This window comes from Rutilus rutilus, assembly GCF_951802725.1.
Source record: "Rutilus rutilus genome assembly, chromosome: 19".
Classification (NCBI taxonomy): domain Eukaryota; kingdom Metazoa; phylum Chordata; class Actinopteri; order Cypriniformes; family Leuciscidae; genus Rutilus; species Rutilus rutilus.
The window spans coordinates 868,387-893,386 of NC_140232.1; the positions used below are offsets into that span (position 1 = coordinate 868,387).

A 25,000-nucleotide genomic window follows, 5' to 3' on the forward strand; every position below is an offset into this window, starting at 1 on the left:
GTGTGTGTGTGTGTGTGAGAGAGTGTGTTAGTGTGTGTGAGTGTGAGAGTGTTAGTGTGAGAGTGTTAGTGTGAGAGTGTTAGTGTGAGTGTGTTAGTGTGAGAGTGTTAGTGTGAGAGTGTGTTTGTGTGAGAGTGTTAGTGTGAGAGTGTGTTAGTGTGAGAGTGTGTGTGAGTGTTAGTATGAGAGTGTTAGTGTGAGAGTGTGTTAGTGTGAGAGTGTTTGTGTGAGAGTGTGTTTGTGTGAGAGTGTTAGTGTGAGAGTGTGTTTGTGTGAGAGTGTTAGTGTGAGAGTGTTAGTGTGAGAGTGTTAGTGTGAGAGTGTGTGTGTGTGTGTGTGTGTGTGTGTGTGTGTGTGTGAGACTATGTTAGTGTGAGTATGTGTGTGTGTGTGTGTGTGTGTGTGTGTGAGACTATGTTAGTGTGTTAGTGTGTGTTTGACCTGCTCCGTCTCCGGCGGGGGGGAGATCAGTTCCCGCTGCGGTCCGTGATGATGAGGATGATGATGATGATGATGGGAATACTGTGGATCTTCATAATGTTCTGCCATGTGCTTCATCCTACTGTGAGCCTGATGGACAGGATCAGTATCAGATTATTCATTTAAATGTTAATACATAGCAGCTGAAGACACTTAAGTGGGAACCAAACACCAATATAAACCGTCACAGTAGAAAAGTGTGTGTAGTTTAAATCCACAAAGACAAGATGTGTGACACAGAATGAACAATACCAAGAAACTTGAATAAACACAGAGAACTAGAGAATACTTCAGTCGCAGATAACATGAATGACACTGAGCAGAGAACTGAGGAAACTGAGGAGATGATCGTTATCATAAACAAGAAACAGGTGAGAATCGGTTAGAAACCATGGCAACACACTAGGAATGAGAACGCAGGCAACTGGTGACGGGGAAAACGAAACAGAACAAGATACAGACGCCGTCTCTATAGCATTTGAGCTTTCACATCATTAAACACAACTGAAAGAGATTCCAGGATCACTGGGAGGCCCGACAGAGTAGCAGGATCGAAAGATACTTGTATTATTATATGTTTATTATTATTGTGTTGGTCTCTGTAGAAACTCAGTGATGGTCCATCAGAAGAGGTGAAGCTCCTCAAACATGTCCTCCAAATGAACATAACAGCAAAGAAAAGTACAGGCTTTTCATGACATTTTATGACCGACCGGTTTAAGCTCCACCTGCTTCCAATTTTATCCGAATAAAATAAAAAATAATACAACACAATAATTGTTGAGCAATAGGCTGCACATCTCTAGTGTGATAGTGACAGTACACTTGTCACAGAGCGGCACGGTTCCCATCTTCTCCTCACTGAAGAACGACTGACTCAGTGTTAAACAGATAATGGCTACTTCCCTGAAATTCCTTCTCTCGTTCCCAACTGTTTACAAGTCATCTGTTTGGCCTAGAGACAACATTCCCACAAAACTCGCTCAGACACTGACTCACAAACAGTCTAATAGCGTAGTACATTACTGTATGTGAGTAACCGTTAATGTTGGTTACGGGCAGTGTTTATCAGTAAATATTTATTCAACCTTCGTGAATAATTCAGTGAGGCAATGCTATAACGACTGGACTGAAACGCACTGAAGTGCTCTGAGACGGCCCTAACCAGCCATGACAGGGACATTTAAGTGACACGTTTGTCCAGAACTCCTCATTATAAACATCAAACATGGACAAGAGGTTCAGGACCAGAGACTGTGACGAATCCCACAACACATGCCGTCTGAAGAAGCATCAGGAGGAACTCGTACAAATACAGGGGATACTGCATGTTCACCATTAGCTTTATGCATTTCATCGATGCGTTGTGATGTGAGCGATTGTCTTTCTCACACTGATCTGATTGGCTGTGGTCCAGCGTTTTCATATTTAGTCTGGAATCTTGTCATATTGCGTCTGGTTCAGATTAAGTGTGACATCTTTCACAAGTTCATCTGCCCATCCAGGTTCAAACCCGAGGCTTGAGGAGTGGTGACGAACAGGGTCAGAGTTCACTGGAGACGACAGCGCCGGATGAGTCCAGACACCAGCTAACATCAGCATTAAAGACATTTAACATCATTTTGATATCTGAATACCTTCCGTTTGTGATCCGATGTGGATTCTGATCACCGTATAAAGCAGAAATATTTTATACGCGATGCAGAAGACTAGTGCCCAAACCATTACCATAGTAAACATGGTAAATATGGCCACTTGAAGAAATCAGACAAATCATATAAGCTCTCACAATCATGTTTTTATTTCATCTGTCAGTACGTCTCGTCTCTTTATACCGGACTGTCTGATATCCATATTTAGCTCCGCGTGTGTCATAAAATAAAGCAGCTCTGGTTTTTCGGGAGCTTCTCTGTTTCTCCGACTGAAATATCCCTGTACTGGGAGAGATGCTAACGCTCCTCAGCTCGTGTTTTTGGTGGCATTGTAATGTGATAAACATCGTCACCTCAGTACGTGTCCTCTTTCTTTTGTGAAATAACGGTAAACCACTTTATTTGTGTGTGACTAATGTGCAATCTTTACACAAGTTAATTCATCATGATCAATGTATCTCTTTTCACTGTAAGCCTGAGGTAAAACATCAGCGCTTGGGTTTGAAATCTTTAGGTAAACAACACAAATCCCAGCAAACGGTCGCTTTCATCATGTTGGTTTTGCAATCTCGCTAGTTTCCAGTGATTTCTTTCTGTTTTCTGATAAAACTTCCACTTGTTGGTGAAATGAAGTGTGTGTGTGTGACATTGTTCCAGAAAGGTGTGTGTGTTATATCCGCTCGTAGTGATGATTGACAGGACTGGATGATTAGGAACTTCATATATATTATTGATTATTGAGGAATGAACTGACCTGCTGTTTGGGGTGATTCATGAACCTCTCCTTCTCTCTCCTCAAGGTCATCACGTCTTCAGGGGTCGTCGTGTTCCTGACGGGATCTTGTTCACCGACCGCCAGAAGAGCCTGTTGTCTGATGGGAAGGGGAGGGAGGGGGTTACGGCATACGGTAAACCATTACTTAAATAGAAGCAGACACAAACACGAAGCACAGTAAACACACACACACACAGCAGGAGCGTTTCGGTGATAACCCACAATCCCCTGCTTTCTTCCTGTGATCGGAAGAGTTTAGGCTGTGTTTGGTGCACAATTTTACCCAAAAGGTCCAGCAAGGAATCTTAACAAACCGCTGCCTAATCATTAGACTTCTCTAAACAAATCCCTCTCTCCCACACACACACACACACACACAGAGAGAGAAACTATTGTTTGACGCAACCGCAACTGTAAAACCATGAAGGCATGTTTTTGCTCTGTGATTCTGCAGGTATTAAGCCACTTTTCCTCTGTAGGCTATTGTTAATATTTGTTTCTCTTATTTTTGTTTGTATACATTTTGCCGTGTATATTCAAAGGCATTGTTTTGAGAACGCAATCTCTTTCCCAGAGCACAAATGAGTTCACGTTATTTATTAGACCAGGTTACTCTTTTAGGTATCTGGCAACCATTAGCATGAGCGTTAATGAGCAGAAGTGTTCAGGAGAGAGGGGAAGGAGAACAGCACATGTGTGCGGACTTAAAGCAACACTTCACTTAAAAAATGAAAATTCTGTCAGCATTTACTCGCCCTCAAGTTGTTTCAGACCTGTATGAGTTTCTTTCTTCTGCTGAACACAAAAGAAGTTATTTTGAAGAGTGTCGGTAACTGAACAGTTGATGGACTTCCATAGTAAGAAAGAAACACTGTGGAAATCAATGGCTACTGTTAACTGTTCGGTTACTGACATTCTTCAAGATATCTTCCTTTGTGTTCAACAGAAGAAAGAAACTCATACAGGTTTGAAACAACTTGAGGGCGAGTAAAGGATGACAGAATCTTCATTTTTAAGTGAACTATTCCTTTAACAGCAGCTACTGTCAGTGTCATTTGGTTGGGAGCTACTTAAAGTAGTTTGAACTTTACACACCTTGTAATCCCATTGTTAATTAACTCTAGCCGGTGGAGACTCTTTAGCTTTTCACATTCGCAACAATGCCAAACACACTTATGTCTTCCGTGTAAGATAAAAGTAATGTGCAAGCTTAGAGAAGTGATTATCGGCTGGTTCCGATCTGTGGCCGGTCGGTTTTTACCATCACGTAATTAAAGTAATTCCAACATGCCGTGAATGCCTAGATCAGGGGTTTTCAATTAAAGTTCCTCTATATCTCCTTCCCAGTGGAGCTCCGGAGTCTTTGTTGGAACAGTTATACATTTCCATTCAGGCAGCCGTAGTCCTTTGTAAAATTTACACAAAAGAAAGTTTATATTAAAAGTAAATATTTCTCCCTACTGGATATGAATATAAAAAGGCTAGATCAGATGTTTTAACCAGAGGTGGACAAAGTACACAACTCCCTTACTTGAGAGAAAGTACAGATACTACTGGTCAAATATCACTCCGCTACAAGTAAAAGTTGTAAAGACTGATTTTTACTAAAGTAAAAGTACAGAATTACTTGTTTTTAAAAGTACTTAAGTATCAAAAGTAAAAAGTAAATGTCAATGCATTGTTTTATTATTGTTGCATTGTTGTATGTAATACTTACAGTACCTTATGCCTCTGAATCTATGCCTGTCTACCCTCATATCAATATCACATTTATTTCTAGAACACAGGTCCAGTAGTGGGACTGAATGTGAGATTGAATATGTCACTCAATAACGTCCACAATGGTGTCGGACACCCAAATTGTTATGGTTTGTGGAGAGATGAACCCAATCGCAGACAGTATGCAATTAACACGGTTTTATTCAGACAAAACAGGGAAAACAAAACCCACGATGGGGCAAAACAAGGCTGGTGGGCAAAAACAAAGACTAACTACACTAGACTAAGACTTGACAGATAACTAGACAAATAACTCGCAACAGCAGCAAGATCAGGACTTTACAAGACAGAGTTCTTCACAAGGTACTCACGGGAAGGTCTACACACAGGTAATGTATCACAGGAATCACACACTGAGAATCACAATGAACCGGCACAAGACAGCAAACACAAGGGGATTACATAGAGAGACTAATGATAGAACAACAGGTGACACAGGTAAAGCAATAATGACAAAACGAGGATAACAAGAGAACGAGACAACACAAGCACATGGCCCAAACAAAAGGCCATGTGCTTGCACACAAAACATGGGTCTGTCATGATCCTGCCTCAAGAATTAAAGAACGACAAGGACTAGATGGCAGAATCATGACACAAATGGCTGTTCCCTCAAAGTATTGCCCTATTTAAAGTTGTTTGGCTTTTAGTATGAGTATGTTAGCCTTACTGTTATCTATAAGCTAGTGTGCTCCAAAACAAGGACAAAATTCGCGTTTAGAAGAGCAAACCCAACGTTGAAAATGAAAATGAGCTTGATGTCAGAATCCAACGCCAGATTGACGTTAATCTCCAACGTTGGACAGACGTATTGTGGTTGAAAATGAAAATCGTGTTGACGTCAGAAACCAACATCAGTCGAGTCCTGACGCCAACCCCACTTTCATTTCCAACCAAAATCCTCCCCGGCGGACGTTACTACCTTCTACTCGAGGACAGTGACAGAAATGTTGTGGAGTAAAAGTACGATACTTGTCTTTCAGATGTAGTGAAGTTAAAGTAACAAGTTTCCAGAAAAAATAATACTCAAGTAAAGTACAGATACTCAAGTACAGTCCTCAAGTAAATGTACTTTGTTACTGTCCACCTCTGGTTTTAACAGGCTATTTATTTATGTTACATTTAGACACGTTTGTGTCTGGTACACCGAAGGCCTTGGCACTGAGAAACACACTGGAGGTTCAGGTTTACCTCTTTAGAAAAGTGTGGACCATTTTTATATTTTACTTCAGTCCATGATCTAATAATCAGAACTCTCATCACGAGGACAAAACAAAGTTAACAAGTAATTTTAAGTTTTTCTTTCCTTGCCAACTCTAAGTAATTTTCCAAATTTAACTTTGTTTATTATGAAATGTATGAAAGACACATCTTTAACTGAGTCTCCGTCTGGTTTAGTTGAACGGTCAGAGTGATCTGGATGACAGATAAAATCAGTGTATTAGCTGCAGTTTCGTTTTCTGCAGTGTTTTAGTGAAAGTATCTATAGTGCTGTTGACCTGTTTCTGCTTGTGTTGATTAAATAACCGCGTCGTCTGCAGCTTTACGTGTTCAGTGAGGGATAGAGAGAAGCAACACGCATTGAGCGGAAAGGGCTTGAACGAAGCACTTTTGGCTCTAGATAAAAATGTTATAGATATAGCTCTGAAAGATGATTCCCAGAATCAACCCTGAGGGCCCTATTTTAACGATCTGAAACGCAAGTATCAAACGCGAAACGCAAGTAACTTTGTGGGCGGATCTTTGTGTTTCGGACGCAAATCTAAAATGGGTTGGTCTGAAGTAGCTTCATTACTCATAGGTGTGGTTTGGGCGTAACGTGAAATAAACCAATCAGAGCGGCATCTCACATTCCCTTTGCTATTGCTATTATAACGGCGGATTTGCCAGGAGCGGTTCACAGCCGAGGAGACCGACGTTCTCGTCAGGGCCGTAAAACACAGAGAAGTGACATTGGGGATGGAGAAACACACACAAATTAGCTTCGGTTAAACAGGCGTATGATAATTTGGGTAAATGTGTAAGCTAGATTTATGCCTATTTTTTCACATCTTCATGGACACCACAATGATTTCCCTCGTGTGGAATATTTTTCCTTGTATGGTTTGCTAAAAATGAGAACTGCTGTGTCTGTGTAGATGAGAGAAGTGTGTGTGTGTTGTGCACCCGCTACATTATGGCCAAGCATGCGCCCTTAAAATAGCCTCTGAACGCGCCACTGACTTTAGACGAGGTTTCTCCTGGTCTGTGGCGGAATTGTTTTCTGAAACTGCAAAATAGCACCAGGGAACACGCCTCCTCTTTCCGCTGAACCGCCCCCCGGGAGCGCAAGTTCATTCCCTAATTTACCGGCGTGCGTCTGTGGAGGGAAAAGTCCGCTGTGCGTCGGGTGAGAAATAGGAATGACACATGCGTCGCTGTACAAAGTCAATTGCGCTGGGTGCGAGATAGGGCCCTGAGTGTTTGTGGAGTGAACCACTCAGTTGTTTGATGCGCTGCTCACTTTAATCTGTAGAAACTGTAAAATGCCGCCATTATGTCCATTTAATCCGCTATTTGAATAACACTGGGCTAGATCATTCCACCATCTAAGCACAGTGAATGACCATGAGGCGCTGCTCATATGAAGAACTCAGACTTATGGAAGGAAAGGTTGCAAAGGAACCAGAGGAACATGAACACAGGTCAGCGTTGTTGAACGAGAGGTTTCCTACACTCACTTTAACTGCAGGATCTCTGAGAGCTGTTTACTGTGATCCTCTCGTAGCCGGCTCAGCTCAGTGTCATGTTCACACAGAGTATTCTGAGTCGAAGACAGCCGCTGCCTTGTGGCGTCCAGCTCTCTTCTGGTGTTGTCTAGAGCCGCCATCAAATCCTCCAACTATGAGAATCAGATTATATATAAACACACAGTTGTTTATCACACAATATCCATGTATATTCTTCATATCTATCTCCAGTATTCATCTTAATTATAGACAAACACACTAAAAGCTCTGCTAAAGACCCGGATAAGGAATCAATACTAAGATAGCCTGTCTACAGATATAGAAAATTGTCGTCAATCTACAACTCAATGTACTTTATCTATTCCAAAATAAACTGTGTGTGAATAAATCAGCAATATAAAGCCATGTTCAGTGTCTGAGGAGAGTTGTAATAATCTGTGAGAACTGACGGAGAACTCTCACCTGTGTTTGAGTGTTGGGACTCACTTCTCCGGCTTGGCCTGGGTTCACACACTGATTTTGGTTCTTCTCCTTCACTTGTCTGCAACACAACACAGTATATCTCAGGTGTTGTATAGGTGTGTGTATCACATTGTTTGGTTGCCACTGTTGCGGATGAGGAGTTGAACAAAACTTAATAAGCTGAATAATGACATTTATGTCATAAGGACATTTTTTTAATATTACTCCGATTGTGTTCGTCTGAAAGAAGAAAGTCATATACACCTTGGATGACTTGAGGGTGAGTAAACCATGGGCTAATTTTCATCTTTGGGTGAACTAACCCTTTAAACTCAAGGAGATATGGCTGTCATGTACCTCTCCAGCTGGAGGATTCTCTTGTCCTGCTCCAGGCGTTCAGACTGAAGCTCCCGCAGAAGAGCCAGCACTCTCTGCACTTCAGCATTACACTTCTCCTCCTGCTCTTTATGACGGACAGCTTCTGCCTGGAGAACCTGCACGCGCTCCGACAGCTCCGGGTTCCAGCGAGCAACACACTCCGCTTCACACACCTTCACCCCAGCCAAACAAACAGAGTCAACAGAGTCTATATCCCAAATATTCTGAAAACCACAAGATTCAGGAATTTCACTGACTGACATACAAACCACAGATTTATCTGAAAGATACATTAATTATATTAAATATTTACATATTTAATTGCCCATATTTTATTGAAGATGTGTCATAATAGCAACACTATGAATTCAAATTGAATGATTTCACTCATATAGCCTATAGGTTTTTAATAAAAAGCAAAGATGATCTAATTAATGCAATTTTTAAACAGTAACCCCACAGATTACAGTAAGTACTAAATAAAAAAATAATATCACTAGAAAAAACATGCCACTCTGGTCCATCTGTGCCAATTCTGGGTGGTTCATCTTACCCCGAAGGTCTAATTTTATCTTTACACTTTGAAATTAAAAATCTAATTTTTACTCCACAAATCTAAAAACATTAATGAGCCCACAAAGCCCTGATTAACAGACACACAAAACGTGATATTCAACATGTCACAGATCACTAAATTAGATCAATTAAACTCAAAACTGTTTTGAGTTTACACAACATAGTTTTCACCTAAATACAGAATGTATTTAATGCGTTTTGGCTGTTCATTTACACGACACTAGCGTTTTAGGGGCCTGAAAACGCAAACTTTTGAAAGTTTTTAAGAAACGATACTGTTATCGTCTCTGTGTAAACTACGAAAACATGAATTTGTGAAAACGGTGACATCATGTGTGTTATGTCTACAGGCCCGTAGTGTTTCCTTACTCAGTGACATCGCCACCTACTGGCCAGACAGCAGAATACAGTGTTTTTAACCGTTTTCACGGACCCGTGTGAACGGGGATCATTTTGACACAGTTGTCGCCTGTACGCAAAAAACACAACTTTTCCGTTTTTCGTACATCGCTGTCGTGTAAACGTACCCTAAATCATACAAATGTTGGCATTCAGATAGAATGACAAAATGACCAATAGCATAGCCGTTCATCAAAAGTGTTGAGACAATATTTTGTTCCACCTATTACTAATAGAAAAATAAAATCTTACCGTCATGAATGCTTGTTTAGATATTCTATCATAAAGTACAGTTGTAATGTTGTTTGTCCACATAATAAAAAATTATGCTAAGAGTTATGAGTGGGTTGCGTACCATATCTATAAATAAAGGCTTTAGATGTAGAACAAACATAGACACTGATTAAAATGTAACCAATCAAAATCACACTATATGTTTTTGCCTATAGTGAATTTCTATTTTCTTCGTTTGAACATGATGTTACTCATAACTGCAACAAAGCAATAAATCCCATCCAGTAAATATGCAGAGGCCTGTGGGCTATATCCCATTATTATCATTGGCTTCTGTTGATCAGCGCACCGATACTGTTATTAGCGCTGTAAAGTCTCAGGATGTTTATGAATGCTCCTCTTGTGAAACCACCACTACATGTGGCACCATGACAGAAAGCAAGAGGGTATAATTATCCTAGATTGATGTCTGTTTACTCAAGAGAATATAAAAGAAACATTCTCATAAACTTTGATTGCCTCGACATGATGAACAAAAAGGGATAACGAGAGATGAGGACGTATCTAGTCTCACTCTTTTTCAGAGACTATTGGAATACAGTTTTGCTGAAGGAAATATCAAGCTCACCCAGGGACTGTGACACCGAGGGGTCACTGAGAATGAACTGCACCCGCTGACGGTGATAATTAATTGCACATATTTGTTTTATAACCCAATTCGCAAAAGTAATTATGCAAATTAGGCCCACAAATTGTGTGTGGAACTAAGAAGCACCAACGATTAAGCCACCTAAAACTCTGCCATTTTTGCAGAAAGAGAAAGGAACAGAAGCTCTTAAATTAATATCTGGTATTATCTTGGATATAAGGCAGATTGAGGGTATGTTTACACGACAACGATATGCTTCAATGAAATGAATGTACTATATTTTATTTTGATAATGTTTTTTATTTAACATTTTGTATTTTTAAGGGATTTTTTATACTAAATTATATTTCCGCTGTATTTATAATCCATTTATTCACTTTTTGAGCATAGACCTGGAAATTTAATTTCCAACTTAAACTGTGGTAAAGTCGTGAACGCTTTAAAGCACAGACTTCAGTTTGATCTCTTTTCAAAGACGACACTTGGCAGATTATTGCTGAAGTAAAAAAAAAAAATGTAAAAAGTGAACTTAAAAAAAGTATCAGAATTTTACGTGGATTATTATGAAAAATGCAAAAAAATACTATTTTTTATTTTTATATGAAATATATATTTTCAAAAGCACGTTTTACTCTAAAACTGCTTGAAAATCAAAGGCATAAATCTAAACAAATTGTGTTCCAAATGTGAGCCTGATATCTCTGAGTGTGTTTGGCTGCAGTACCAAACGCTTCCACTAGAGGAAATACGTCTCCCATTCATTTCTAATGCGCTCATTTTTGACCGCGAGGAGCACAAGTGTGACTATTTTTCAGGACCATTTAACCTTTTCGAATCATGTCCATGATTTTTTTTGTGTGTGTGTGTGTTCACACAGCAAGTGCTAAAGCCTTTACCAAGTTTCATACCATTCCAATGAAGTAAAAAATGTGAAGAAAAAAAAAACATAACATTTTCCGCGCACCAGAGACCGGATAAGTTTTTCCTTTGAGTTTTCCGCGTACTGACGACATCATTGTCAAAACGATCCCCATTCACACGGATCCGCGTAAATGAGTAAAAACGCTGTTTTCTGCTGCCAGGCCACTAGATGGCGATGAAACACTATAGACTGAACACGTAATACACATGTGCATGACGTCATCGTCTTCAGAGATTCACGTTTTTGTTGTTTACACGGAGACCGTTTTCAAAAACTTGCACTTTGAAACTCGTTTTCAAAACCTTGTGTTTTCAGGCTTCCAAAACACTGTTGTCATGTAAACGAAAGGCCAAAACGCATAAAAAGTTTTATGTGTTTAGTTGAAACGGTGTCGTGTAAACAGCCGCTTAGACTAACGTGCATGCAGTAATCCCATTGGCTGGTGTTTCACCGTTGTTTTGGTTTCATCAAATCACTCTGTCTAAACGCATATGGCATGATTAAAACTAATGAGCCACAGTTGGCCAGGCATTAGTGAGCGGTTGACTATACAAGCAACCAGAAGGAAGATGTGAGCCAAAAGAGTCATCACTGACTTAAAGCAATGCAGATTTATTTTTACCTTGAAATATCAATTTCAGGATCATTCTGATGATACACTGACTCCTAATAAGGAGAATAGCTTGAATGTCTCTCACTCCTTTCCTTTTTTACTTCTCTAAGTTTCATTTACAGGGTTTCTGATTATGTTCACCTGTGTCTTGTTTAGTTGTATTTCTAGCCCTGTATTTCAGTGCCTCTCTCTCTCTACACGACCAAAAACAGTACATCCTGAGCCATCGTGCGATTTTACTGGATTGCAGGTGTTTGGACTGAAGTTCGGAGAGCAAAATTGATGCAACTCTTTAAGTCTAATCTCATCATAATTCCAACCAAGACCCGAACAACATGTTTGCTGTGTGTCCAACACAGACATTCAGAAATCTGCAGATAAAGCTGCGGTGAACCAGAGCAGGTTTCCTCTGATATTTCTCCTCACGTACCTCTTTGTCTGAGAGACGCTCTTGTAGGGAGGCGAGTTTGCATTTCAGTTCCTTATTTTCATTCTTATGCATTTCTGCCTCTTCTATCTGTCACAGAAGATAAAGTAGTGGTTAGTCATTTGCATACAGTAAATATTGTTTTGTTTTTTTGGTCCACTTCTAGAACAAAGATGGAGCTTCAGTGCAGGGTAAAATCCGTCTCCTGGAGAGACACCTGTCGACAAACATTAGCTCCAGCCTAATTAAACTCTACTGGAACAGCTAATCAATGTCTTCAGGATCTTCAGGTTTGTGGGAGATCTACTCTTCAGGTAAGTGTGTAAGTGTGTGTGTTTGGAGCAGAACACGAGCACCGTCTCCGAGAGAGCCTCCTCCAGTGTGATGAGAGCGGTGTCGGTGTTGCTGGAGTCGTTCTGCAGAGACGTCATTCTGTTCCCCAGACTCTCCAGCTGTTTCTCCCGGTCCTTCAACTGCTCCTGTAGGTTCTCAGACTGAGAGACACAGAGGTAATCACTGTTAACACTTCATTAGCCAAGTAATTGAGATGGTCCTCACTGCAGAACACAAAATCCAGGGGGAGGAGTTGGATCCAGATCCAACTCCTCCCACCTTACATATACCTAAACCTACCCATCTCCACCCCCTGATCCCTAAACCCACCCCTAAACTTACCAATCTCCACCCCTTAGATCTGGATCCAACTCCGCCCCCTGGATCTCGTGTACTGCAGTGAGGTGCTACTGAAGTAATTCTGAGGATAAATACTTCACATAAACCTTGCATGGGCCGAAAAAAAAAAAAAAAAACTACTTCTACTTATAATAATGCATTTCCAGGAATTGGTTACATCGCTTCAGTTAGAGCTGCAGTTTGTCTGTTTCTGCAACTAACGGCTAATAATCTTCCCTGTTTTACTCACTTGATATATTTATATATTTAACCCTCTGGTGCTCTTCACGTGTCGGTCAAAAATGAATGTACTATATATATATATATATATTTTTTTTTTTTTTATGTTCTTTAATTTAATATTGTGTATTTTTAAGGGATTTTATTGTACTAAATTATATTTACGCTGTATTTATAATCAATTTATTCACTTTTGAGCATTGACCTGAAAATTAAATTGAAGTAATTAAATTACACTGTGATAAATCTTGAATGCTTTAGAGGACAGACTTCAGTTTGATCTCTTTTCAAAGACGACACTTGGCAGATTATTGCTGAGGTGAAAAAGTAAAAAAAAAAAGTGAACTTAAAAAAAGTTACAGAAGTTTACAAAAAATGCACAAAAATACTATTTTAAATTTCAGTATAAGATTGTGTTCGGCTGCAGTACCAAACGCTTCCACTAGAGGAAATACGTCTCCCATTCATTTCTAATGCGATCATTGTTGACCGCGAGGAGCACAAGTGTGACTATTTTTTTCAGGACCATTTAACCTGTTCGAATCATGTCCATTATATATATTTTTTGTGTGTTCATGCACAACAAAAGCCTTCTAAGCCTCCCCAAAACACCTGTTTTTCTCAATTTAAGCACTTTGCTGAACCTAGAATAACAACCTTGGTATGTGCTTTGAATATGATTGATATACGTGTGACCTTCCTCAGCTTGCTTTGATTTTTATTTTATTTTATTTTATTAACTGGATTGCTTATCCAGTTGATTTGTGCAATGTATTTGAATTGACAAAATAAGCAAAAACTTATCTCAACTAACTTATTTAAGTTAGTAAAACTCAAAAAAGCCCATGCAAAAAATAAAACAATGAGTTGATATTTGATTTGCAGTGGATTGGGAGATAAAGAGTGAAAGAGGTGCTCTTGCTTAGAAAGCGTTTCTCTAACACCATGATAAGTTTACAGCTCTGTGTATCGTGTATTCAGATTAACTTCAAGTTTCTGATCTATGTGTGTCCACTGCAAACTGTCTCTAGGCAAGATATGCTCCAGATTTCCATGTGAATTTGGTTGTAATTGAGAGCATCTGTGGGACTGTGAGAGAATCACTACACTGGTGTGTGTTTAAACAAGACTCTCTCTGTGGGGCTCTTAACTCAGAACATTTGTGTTCTAAATTGAGAGAGTTTGGCTCCAATTACATATGCAGATACACCACTGAAACAGCCACAGGAGTTCAGATTATGACCGGTCTAAGCCGCCCCAATTTGTACCACATCCTCACAAGTCACATTCAGAAGTTTGAAGCATTATTGAGATGGAAATGTAGATTTAGTCTTCATACTTGCTGTCAGAAATGTCACAGTATCATATCTGCGACGTATCTTCTTGTCACCAACATGAATGAGGTGAATATATGGAGGACATGTCTGTGCAGGATTGTCAATTCAGGTCATTCAACAACAGTTTGTCAGCCTTTGTGGGCGGGGTCTGTGCTAATAGGGAGGAGTTTGTCAGCAGTTGTGGGAGGGGTCTGTGCTAATAGGGAGGAGTTTGTCAGCCTTTGTGGGAGGGGTCTGTGCTAATAGGGAGGAGTTTGTCAGCAGTTGTGGGAGGGGTCTGTGCTAATAGGGAGGAGTTTGTCAGCAGTTGTGGGAGGGGTCTGTGCTAATAGGGAGGAGTTTGTCAGCAGTTGTGGGAGGGGTCTGTGCTAACAGGGAGGAGTTTGTCAGCCTTTGTGGGAGGGGTCTGTGCTAATAGGGAGGAGTTTGTCAGCAGTTGTGGGAGGGGTCTGTGCTAACAGGGAGGAGTTTGTCAGTCTTTGTGGGAGGGGTCTGTGCTAATAGGGAGGAGTTTGTCAGCAGTTGTGGGAGGGTTCTGTGCTAACAGGGAGGAGTTTGTCAGCCTTTGTGGGAGGGGTCTGTGCTAATAGTGAGGAGTTTGTCAGCAGTTGTGGGAGGGTTCTGTGCTAACAGGGAGGAGTTTGTCAGCCTTTGTGGGAGGGGTCTGTGCTAATAGGGAGGAGTTTGTCAGCAGTTGTGGGAGGGGTCTGTGCTTATAGGGAGGAGTTTGTCAGCAGTTGTGGGAGGGGTCTGTGCTAATTGGGAGGAGTTTGTCAGCCGTTGTGGGCGGGGTCTGCGCTAATGTGGGCGGGGTCTGCGCTAATAGGGAGGAGTTTGTCAGCCGTTGTGGGAGGGGTCTGTGCTAATAGGGAGGAGTTTGTCAGCCGTTGTGGGAGGGGTCTGTGCTAATAGGGAGGAGTTTGTCAGCCGTTGTGGGTGGGGTCTGCGCTAATAGGGAGGAGTTTGTCAGCCGTTGTGAGAGGGGTCTGTGCTAATAGGGAGGAGTTTGTCAGCCGTTGTGAGAGGGGTCTGTGCTAATAGGGAGGAGTTTGTCAGCCGTTGTGAGAGGGGTCTGTGCTAATAGGGAGGAGTTTGTCAGCCGTTGTGAGAGGGGTCTGCGCTAATAGGGAGGAGTTTGTCAGCCGTTGTGAGAGGGGTCTGTGCTAATAGGGAGGAGTTTGTCAGCCGTTGTGGGTGGGGTCTGCGCTAATAGGGAGGAGTTTGTCAGCCGTTGTGAGAGGGGTCTGTGCTAATAGGGAGGAGTTTGTCAGCAGTTGTGGGTGGGATCTGTGCTTATAGGGAGGAGTTTGTCAGCCGTTGTGGGAGGGGTCTGTGCTAATAGGGAGGAGTTTGTCAGCAGTTGTGGGCGGGATCTGTGCTTATAGGGAGGAGTTTGTCAGCGGTTGTGGGCGGGGTCTGTGCTTATAGGGAGGGGTTTGTCAGCAGTTGTGGGCGGGGCCTAAGCACATGTGATGTCACATTGCATAGAAACTGCAAACAGCTTATTTTGACATACTGCTAATGATTTATGGGGATTAAAAAAAAGAGGAGTGGGTGGAAACATTTGCCAACAGCTGTATATTATGTGGCTTTTTCACACTTTGGTTCCTGTCTTGGTACAGTACTGTTGAATGAAGCATCAGTATGTAAAACTGCTGATCATCTGAATTGCTTTTCAAACATGTCTTGTGTACCTTTTTCTGCAGGATGTGGATCTTCTTCTCCTTGACCTCCAGCATGTCCTTCAGGTCACATATCTCACTGTTCAGAGTTCCCTTCTCTTCAATGAGGTCCTGGATCTGTTTGCTCTTTCTGTTGAGGAACGACTCTCTCTCCTCCAGACGCGCACGCAAAGCGTCCACCTTCAGGAGCAAAGGCAATCCTCAAACATGGCTTTCATCTGTGGGCTTTTAGCTGCTTCTTTATTTGTCACTATTTTATAAAAGTCAACTGGAAATCATGGGCAGTGAAAGATGTGCAAGTGAACAGAAACACAAAACTAACCAGATTCAAACCCAAATCTCCCACATCAGCACAACATTGGGTTACACTTTATTTCGACAGTCCACTTTAGACATTCTACTAACTATAAGTAACATTTCAACTACATGTCAACTAACTCTCATTAGTGTATTAGTAGACTGTAGTAGACTGTTAGGTTAGGGTTAGGTGTTAGGGTTCGGGTTAGTAGAATAAGTTGACTTGTAGTTGTCAAGTTACTTATAGTCAGTAGAATATCTAAAGTGGACTATCAAAATAAAGTGTAACCCAACACTGGAGCAACACTAACCCTCTTCTTTTGAAAGTTAATAAAACAACAACAATAACAACAAAAACACCATCTAACTTTCTCGTTTCCAGTTCTGTGAAGCTTGTCTAATAAGAACAGCGATATAGTTATGTTATTCTCTATCATTTAAAGTGCCCTTATTATGTATTTTTTAGGATACTCGTTTTCATGCAGTGTGTAATAGAGCTGTCTGTGAATGTTAAAGGTCTGCAAAGGTAAAAGAGCATGAAAAATAAAGTTTTTGTCTCCTAAACGAAAGAAGTGATTCTGAACTGAAACGAGTCGTCAGTAATTCAGTCTCACTTCCTGCTGATCCTGCGTAGGTGTGTTACTAATTAGCATAATACCCGCCTCTGGTGTTGATTGGCTGAACAGCGTCTCTTAGCTCTGCCCTCAAACACTGTAGTTGTATCTGAGACTGGAAGAGTTTGGTCCGTGTTGTTCAGATATGATAATGAGCGTTTGGTTTCTAACCAATCACAGCAGAGCAGCTCTCAGAGAGGCGGGGCTTAGAGAGACTGACTCTTTGATGGAAGCGTTTCAGACACTGAGAGGAAAGAGCTGAAGCTGCAGTGGAGATTATGAGGACATTACAGTGTTTTTGATCATGGATGAATGTGGATCTGTTGTAGGAGACGCCAAAACAACATTAGCAGCCTTTATAATAATGGCACTTTAAGATGTTTCCTGGCTATTTTATAATCATAATAGACACCTATTCAAGTCTGATAAATATGCAGGTTACAGCATTTCAGACTATTAAAAATGCAGTGAGATGTGAGAACCGAGGATCAGGTTACTCTTCACCTGAGAGGTTCACCGTTCCATTGTGAAAAACAAAACACACCAGAAAACACATATTTAGTGTCCAGTGAATAAATATTATATTTCATATGAGCTGTAGAGATGGCATGCAGCCAAAGCAGGGCAAGTTGAAGATTCTTCAATCAAAATAACAAGGTAACATCGCAGTGAAATGCGCGAGGTGTGTGTGAGGTGTGTGTGGTGTGTGAGGTGTGTGTGAAGTGTGTGTGAGGTGAGATGTGTGAGGAGCGTGAGGAGTGTGAGGTGCGTGAAGTGTGTGAGGTGTGTGGTGAGTGTGAGGTGTGTGAGGTGTGGTGTGTGAGGTGTGGTGTGTGAGGTGTGTGAGGAGCGTGAGGAGTGTGAGGTGTGAGTGTGAGGTGTGTGAGGTGTGGTGTGTGAGGTGTGTGAGGTGCGTGAGGAGTGTGAGGTGTGAGTGTGAGGTGTGTGAGGTGTGGTGTGTGAGGTGTGTGAGGTGCGTGAGTGTGTGAGGTGTGTGAGGTGTGTGAGGTGCGTGAGGAGTGTGAGGTGCGTGAGGTGTGTGAGGTGTGGTGTGTGAGGTGTGGTGTGTGAGGTGTGTGTGTGAGGTGTGGTGTGTGAGGTGTGTGAGGTGTGTGTGAGGTGTGTGTGTGAGGTGTGTGAGGTGTGTGAGGTGTGTGTGGTGTGTGAGCTGTGTGAGGTGTGTGTGAGGTGTGTGAGCTGTGTGAGGTGTGTGATTCGGCCTGACCTCGGTCTGAAGGACACAAGCTCTGTGTTCTTTGGCTGTCAGAGATTCCTTCAGGACCTCGATGTGCTGTCTGCAGTCTGCGTTCTGATTGGTCAGTGCGTCGAGCTTCGTTTGCAGAGTCGCCGAATCAGAATCTTTCTTTACTACTTCCTGTTTCAGCAGATCAATCTGAGACAGTGAGACAGACGAACACAGACAACAGACAAGTGCAACTATCAGCTAGAAACAATATAGAATCAAGAAAAACATTTAACCTTGTGCATCAATTAAAAACAGTTAAACACAGGTCCGTAGTGGACAAACGTGTGTGTGTGTGTGTGTGTGTGTGTGTCAAAACACTGATGTGAAGCTCGGGAGCGCAGACTTGAATTAGGTCTCATTCTAAAAAGACCCATGTTGAAGTAAAAAAAGTAAAAAAAAAAAAAAATTATACAGGTTTATGAAAATGATTTATGAACATTATTTTTTATAAAATTTATATTTTATGAAACATGTTGAACTCTAAACCTGCTAGAAAATCAAAGCCATAAATCTAAACAAGTTGTGTTCCGAATTTGAGGTTGATATCTCATAAAATTATCTTTCAGTGAGAGTGTGTTTCAGTGAGTGTGTGTTTCAGTGAGTGTGTGTTTCAGTGAGAGTGTGTTTCAGTGAGAGTGTGTTTCAGTGAGAGTGTGTTTCAGTGAGAGTGTGTGTTTCAGTGAGTGTGTGTTTCAGTGAGAGTGTGTTTCAGTGAGAGTGTGTTTCAGTGAGAGTGTGTTTCAGTCCACCACGTCCCGAACCTTCTCGGTTGGACGATTGGTTTCTCGGGGCGGGCTGTGCTGGTTCTCAGTGCGCCACCCCGGTACCTTTTTTTCCGGAGGTGCATGAGGAGCTTTCTAGGACATGGAAGGCACCGTATAGTGCCCGAAGCCGTTCTAGTGGCTCCTCCCCCCTCGCCACCCTAGACGGCGGGGCAGCTAAGGGGTATGTGGATATCCCCCCAGTGGAGCGGGCCGTCGCGATGCAACTGTGTCCGGCGTCCGCTTCCTCTTGGCGGGGTAATCCACGCCTCCCGTCCAAGGCCTGTAAGTTTTCGTCCGGTCTAACGGCGAAGGCTTACAAGGCCTGTGGACAGGCTGCTTCCGCCCTCCATGCCATGGCGCTCTTGCAGGTCCACCAGGCCCAGGTGCTCATGGACATGAACGAGGGTGGTTCTGACCCAGAGCTCCTCCGGGAGCTCCGTGTGGCAACCGACCTCGCCCTCCGGGCGACGAAGGAAACCGCACGTTCAGTCGGTCAGGCGATGTCCACCTTGGTGGTCCAGGAGCGCCACCTTTGGCTCAACCTGGCGGATATGAGGGACACCGATAAATATCGGTTCCTGGATGCCCCTCTTTCCCAGGTTGGGTTGTTCGGTGACGCGGTCGAGAGCTTTGCCCAGCAGTTCTCGGCCGCACAGAAGCAGACGGAGGCCATCCGGCACATGCTGCTCCCACTCGTCCGCCGGCCGCAGACCCTCCGTCTACTCGTCGCCGAGGTCGGCCTTCTGCGGCGTCCTCCGCTCCCGCTAAGCCCCAGCAGCAGCAGCAACCATCCAGGCCTCAGCGTGGAGCAAGCCGTAGGAAGCCGACCCCGCCCGTCCAGGCTGCTGCCAAACCAGGAGGCAAGCGATGGTGCAAACGACCCTGAGACGGGCAGCCCGGAGGTGGATCAAGTTGCTCTTCAGGAGATGGCGAGGGCGCCACTCCTTCCCCCGGTGGAGGGCCGGGCGGAGAATCTTTTGTTTCCTTTCCTTTTTGTTCCACCCACATTTTCAAAAAAAGAGCAATTTCTGAAACCTCTGGGCCCCAAGAGGGCGCGCTTGGCAGTCGACGACGCCACCATGCCTTGTCACTCCCGAGCCCCTCTTTCATCGCCAGCGAGCAGCAGTGGCTGTGTTCCGGACGTACTGACGCCTCCGCTCACTCACTCTGCCCTTCGACGGAAGCAGGTATGTGCTGCACCACACACTCAGACCCCACTTCGGGCCGCTGTGCTGTCCGAGTCGGGTCCCTGCATTCCGCCGCACTGCCCCAACCCGGGTACGTCTGTGGTACCGTTGGTCCCGCTCGGTCTCTGGGAGCCTGGTTAATGCTTCCCAACCTGTCTCGCTGGCTCATCCGTACCATCAGACTCGGCTATGCGATTCAGTTCGCCCCGGCGTCCCCCTGCTTTCAAAAGGGCATTCTGTTCACCCGTGTTCTGGCGGACAATGCCCCTGTGCTCAGGGCAGAGATCGCAGTCCTACTGGCGAAGGACGCGATCGAGCCGGTCCCTCCAGCCGATATGAAGACAGGCTTCTACAGCCTGTACTTCATTGTACCCAAGAAAGGTGGTGGGTTACGACCAATCTTGGACCTGCGCGTCCTGAACCGGTCCCTTCACAGGCTACCGTTCAAGATGCTTACGCAGAAACGCATTTTCAAATGCATCCGTCCCCAAGATTGGTTTGCAGCGATCGACCTGAAGGACGCGTACTTTCATGTCTCGATTCTCCCTCGACACAGACCATTTCTTCGCTTTGCGTTCGAGGGGCGGGCATATCAGTACAAGGTCTTACCCTTCGGGCTGGCCCTGTCGCCCAGCGTCTTCACGAAAGTCGCAGAGGCGGCCATTGCTCCCGTGGTGTTCGCATCCTCAACTACCTCGACGACTGGCTTATTCTGGCCCAGTCGAGAGAGCAGTTGTGCGAACACAGGGACATGGTGCTCAGTCACCTCAGCCACCTAGGGCTTCGGGTCAACTGGGAAAAGAGCAAACTCACCCCCGGGCAGAGGATCTCTTTTCTCGGTATGGAGTTGGACTCGATCAACATGACAGCGTGCCTCACAGAGGCCCGTGTCCAGTCAGTGTTGAACTGTGTGAGCACGCTCAGACGCAGAACAGCGGCACCACTGAAACTTTTTCAGAGGCTCCTGGGGCATATGGCATCTGCAGCCGCGGTTACGCCGCTCGGATTGCTTCATATGAGGCCGCTCCAACACTGGCTCCACGATCGAGTCCCGAGATGGGCGTGGCAGAGCGGCTCGTGCCGGGTCCAAGTGACTCCGCACTGTCGCCAAACTCTCAGCTTGTGGTCGGACCCTTCGTTCCTGCGGGCAGGTGTTCCCCTGGAACAAGTGTCCAGGCACTCTGTGGTCTCCACGGATGCCTCTGCCACCGGCTGGGGGGCCACGTACAACGGGCATGCAGCTTCAGGTCTGTGGACGGGGCCTCAACTGCTTTGGCACATCAACTGCCTAGAGTTGTTAGCAGTACGTCTTGCAATGAGCCGTTTCAAAACACTGCTACTAGGCAAGCACGTACTGGTCCGTACGGACAGCACTGCGACCGTTGCGTACATCAACCGCCAGGGTGGTCTACGCTCCCGCCGCATGTCACAACTCGCCCGCCATCTCCTCCTCTGGAGTCAGAAGCATCTGAGGTCGCTTCGTGCCGTTTACATTCCGGGCCTGCTCAACCGTGCAGCCAACGAGCTCTCACGGCAGAAGGTGCTACCGGGAGAGTGGCGACTCCATCCCCAGGTGGTCCAGCTGATTTTCAGGCGCTTCGGGACCGCACTGGTAGATCTGTTTGCCGCCCCGGACACGTCTCACTGCCAGTTGTTCTATTCTCTGACCGAGGGGACCCTCGGCACGGATGCTCTGGCACACAGCTGGCCCCGGGGCCTTCGCAAGTATGCATTTCCCCCAGTGAGCCTTCTCGCACAGACCTTGTGCAAAGTCAGGGAGGACGAGGAGCAGGTCTTGTTAGTTGCGCCGTATTGGCCCAACCGGACCTGGTTCCCGGAACTAGTGCTCCTCGCGACAGCCCCTCCCTGGCCCATCCCTCTGAGAGAGGACCTGCTCTCTCAGAGACGGGGCACCTTATGGCACCCGCGTCCAGGCCTCTGGAAACTCCATGTCTGGTCCCTGGACGGGACGCGGAGGTTCTAGGTGACCTACCCCCTGCGGTAGTTGACACCAGGGTTCGAAATGAGGGGGGTCTGGGGGGGTCCCGGACCCCCCATAAGTCATTAGGGACCCCCCATAATAATTTATTTTTGGGGTTTGGGGGGTCCCCGACAAATATATTTTAACATTAAAAATGATTGTGAAAATGATAGGTCTTTAGTGACGTTTTATATTTATAACAGTAATTTATTTATTTCCTAGCGCGAGGCAGCAATCAGGGCAGCTATTAGCCGAGTGAGTTCCTATAGCGTCACAGATTGTTGTTGTGGTTCTCCCGCAGACACGCACTGTAGCTGAACGCGGCAAAACGAAACCTCACAAAGAGTGAAATCCTGAATGAAAATCCTGTAAGTGCTTCGATTATGTTTATATCTCCATAATTGCTTATAGTAAAATATTAGGAGTTCAAGTTCCTATATCAAACGTTGCATTAACTAGATACCCAGTGTAATGATTAGAAGAGTAACGTTATGTCTGTCAACGAATGTGTATGAAGCCAAATGATATGCCAGCTAACAGCAGACTATGGAAGCTTGTTTCCGCCACAGAGTGAAAAATAAAAAAGGTAATTGCGACTTTTTAATCTCACAATTCTGACTTTTTTTTTCCTCACAATTGCGAGTTTACATCTCACAATTCTGACTTTTTATCTCAGATACAAAGTCGCAATTGCAGGTTATAAAGTCAGAATTGCATGATATAAAGTCGCAATTGCGTGTTATAAAGTCAGAATTGTGAGATATAAACTATTCTGAGGTAAAAAAAATAAAAGTCCGTCTTTTTTTCCTTAGAATTGGACTTTAACCTATCTCACAATTGTTCGTTTATATCTCACAATTTTGAGAAAAGATGTCAGAATTGCGAGATATAAACTCACAATTATGTGTTAAAAAGTCAGAATTGCGTGATATAAAGTCGCACTTCTGAGAAATAAAGTCAGAATTGCGAGATGTAAACTTGCAATTGTGAGATAAAAAGTCGCAATTATCTTTTAAAATGTTTTATTCTGTGGCGGAAACAAGCTTCCACAGCAGACCTAGCAGCTAGACTAGTTATTCAAAGCTAGCTTAACAACCTACTTGTCCAGTCAGTGATTACGAAAGATAACCAGGACTTAATTCAAGTCTGTGAGTTGATTAAAGTGAATGTGATTTGAGCATGAATGAGTAGGCTATATGAGAGCTTGGTAAGCTATCTAGGAAGTTAATATTATTTTTCTTAATTTAGAATCCTGCATCATGGAGAGAAAAAGAGGAAAAATAACTTGTAACTTTGTTGCCCCCTCTACGAGGCGCCTCTATGCGTTGAAGTGGAACCTGTTCGTTGACTGGTGCTCCTCTCATGAGGAGAACCCCCGATCTTGCTCGATCAGAGCCGTGCTTTCCTTCCTGCAAGAAGGGTTGGAGCGAAGGCTGTCTCCCTCCACCCTTAAAGTGTATGTTGCCGCTATTGCCGCACATCACAATGCTGTTGATGGTAAGTCTTTGGGAAAGCATGACCTGATCGTCAGGTTCCTGAGGGAAGCGAGGAGACTGAATCCTCCTCGCCCACTCTCTATACCCTCTTGGGATTTGTCTCTGGTCCTTTCGGCACTTCAGAGACCACCCTTTGAGCCTCTGCAATCAGCTGAGTTAAAAATCCTGTCCTGTAAGACAGTACTCCTGGTTGCATTGGCTTCTATCAAGAGGGTAGGGGACCTGCATGCATTTTCGGTCGACGAATCGTGCCTAGAATTTGGCCGGGATAACTCTCACGTGATCCTGAGACCCCGGCCCGGATACGTGCCCAAGGTTCCTACCACTCCCTTCCGGGACCAGGTAGTGAACCTGCAAGCGCTGCCTTCGGAGGAGGCAGACCCAGCCCTGGCTTTTCTCTGTCCCGTTCGGGCTCTGCGTCTGTACGTGGACAGAACGCAAAGCCTCAGGACCTCAGATCAGCTCTTCGTCTGTTACGGAGGCCAGCAGAAGGGAAAGGCTGTCTCCAAGCAGAGGATGGCCCACTGGATAGTGGATGCCATCGCCTTGGCTTACGAAGCCCAAGGCGTGCCCTGCCCGCCCGGGTTGAAAGCCCACTCCACTAGGAGTGTCGCTTCTTCCTGGGCACTGGCACACGGCGCCTCGCTGACAGATATCTGTAGAGTTGTGGACTGGGTGACACCTAACACGTTCGCTAGGTTTTATAGCCTACGTGTTGAGCCGGTTTCTTCCTGTGTGCTCGCTTCATCAAGCCGGTAACACCGAAGTTCCCGCTCTAGTGTCGGCTTTCTGCGCCACTCCCTTCCTAGGAATGGATACGTGCGCTTTTGCTCCAGTCGAGTTCCCCAATTGGCAAACCCTGTGAGTTCCTCCGCACCCCTTCGGCAGTCAGACATTGCGGAGCGTCCGACGCCAGGCCTAGTGCTCGTATGCTTGTTTAACTTGTGCTAGGCTGGGTTCCATATGTGGTGATCCCCGCGCCGATCCCATATGTGTATTCTTCCACGACCAGCTCCCTGCGGTGAGCCCGTGTCTTTCCCTCGGCAGAGTCTGCTCTGCCGTCACTGTCGGTGTAGTCTCCCCCTTCGGGTGGCATTCAGTGCAGTGACATTCCATATGTTGCACTGCCCCTTCGGCCAGTCCATATGTGTATTCTCCACATGTTACCTCCCTTCGGGCAGGATGTGGCTCCGCAGCGTCCTCTCCCCTGGAAAGGTACGCTTTCCCAGTGTTATCCAAGAGTTCCACTGTGTGGGGTATAATGGAACAGCAGTTGAACTCCCTCTACGCAGGTCTTCCGCCCCGGCAGTTGAGGGTCTGAGAGTCTTGCGTAGGGCGCTGGATGTGGCAGCAACCGTGGCGTTTTCCATGGGATCCCAATTACGTCGTCACGTCGACGTTACGTCGAA

At 44.4% G+C, this 25,000-nt stretch overlaps 2 protein-coding genes across 3 annotated transcripts in view; both read right to left on the minus strand.

The window, feature by feature from the left end:
- LOC311278748 (nuclear factor 7, ovary-like) overlaps window positions 1-25,000 on the minus strand; it is a 1,193,180-nt gene that overhangs the window by 10,713 nt on the left and 1,157,467 nt on the right. The gene's annotated exons all lie outside the window — the stretch shown is intronic.
- Window positions 1-25,000, minus strand: part of LOC311278209 (ERC protein 2) — a 47,736-nt gene that overhangs the window by 8,403 nt on the left and 14,333 nt on the right. For both annotated transcript variants that reach the window (XM_084388871.1, XM_084388870.1), the window contains exons 4-12: window positions 18,143-18,310; window positions 16,019-16,186; window positions 12,432-12,569; window positions 12,079-12,165; window positions 8,235-8,428; window positions 7,878-7,956; window positions 7,407-7,567; window positions 2,887-3,004; window positions 442-570 (exon numbers count right to left, since the gene is read on the minus strand). In XM_084388871.1, the coding sequence (XP_084244997.1) occupies window positions 442-570; window positions 2,887-3,004; window positions 7,407-7,567; window positions 7,878-7,956; window positions 8,235-8,428; window positions 12,079-12,165; window positions 12,432-12,569; window positions 16,019-16,186; window positions 18,143-18,310 (1,242 nt within the window). The remainder of the gene's footprint in view (window positions 1-441; window positions 571-2,886; window positions 3,005-7,406; window positions 7,568-7,877; window positions 7,957-8,234; window positions 8,429-12,078; window positions 12,166-12,431; window positions 12,570-16,018; window positions 16,187-18,142; window positions 18,311-25,000) is intronic.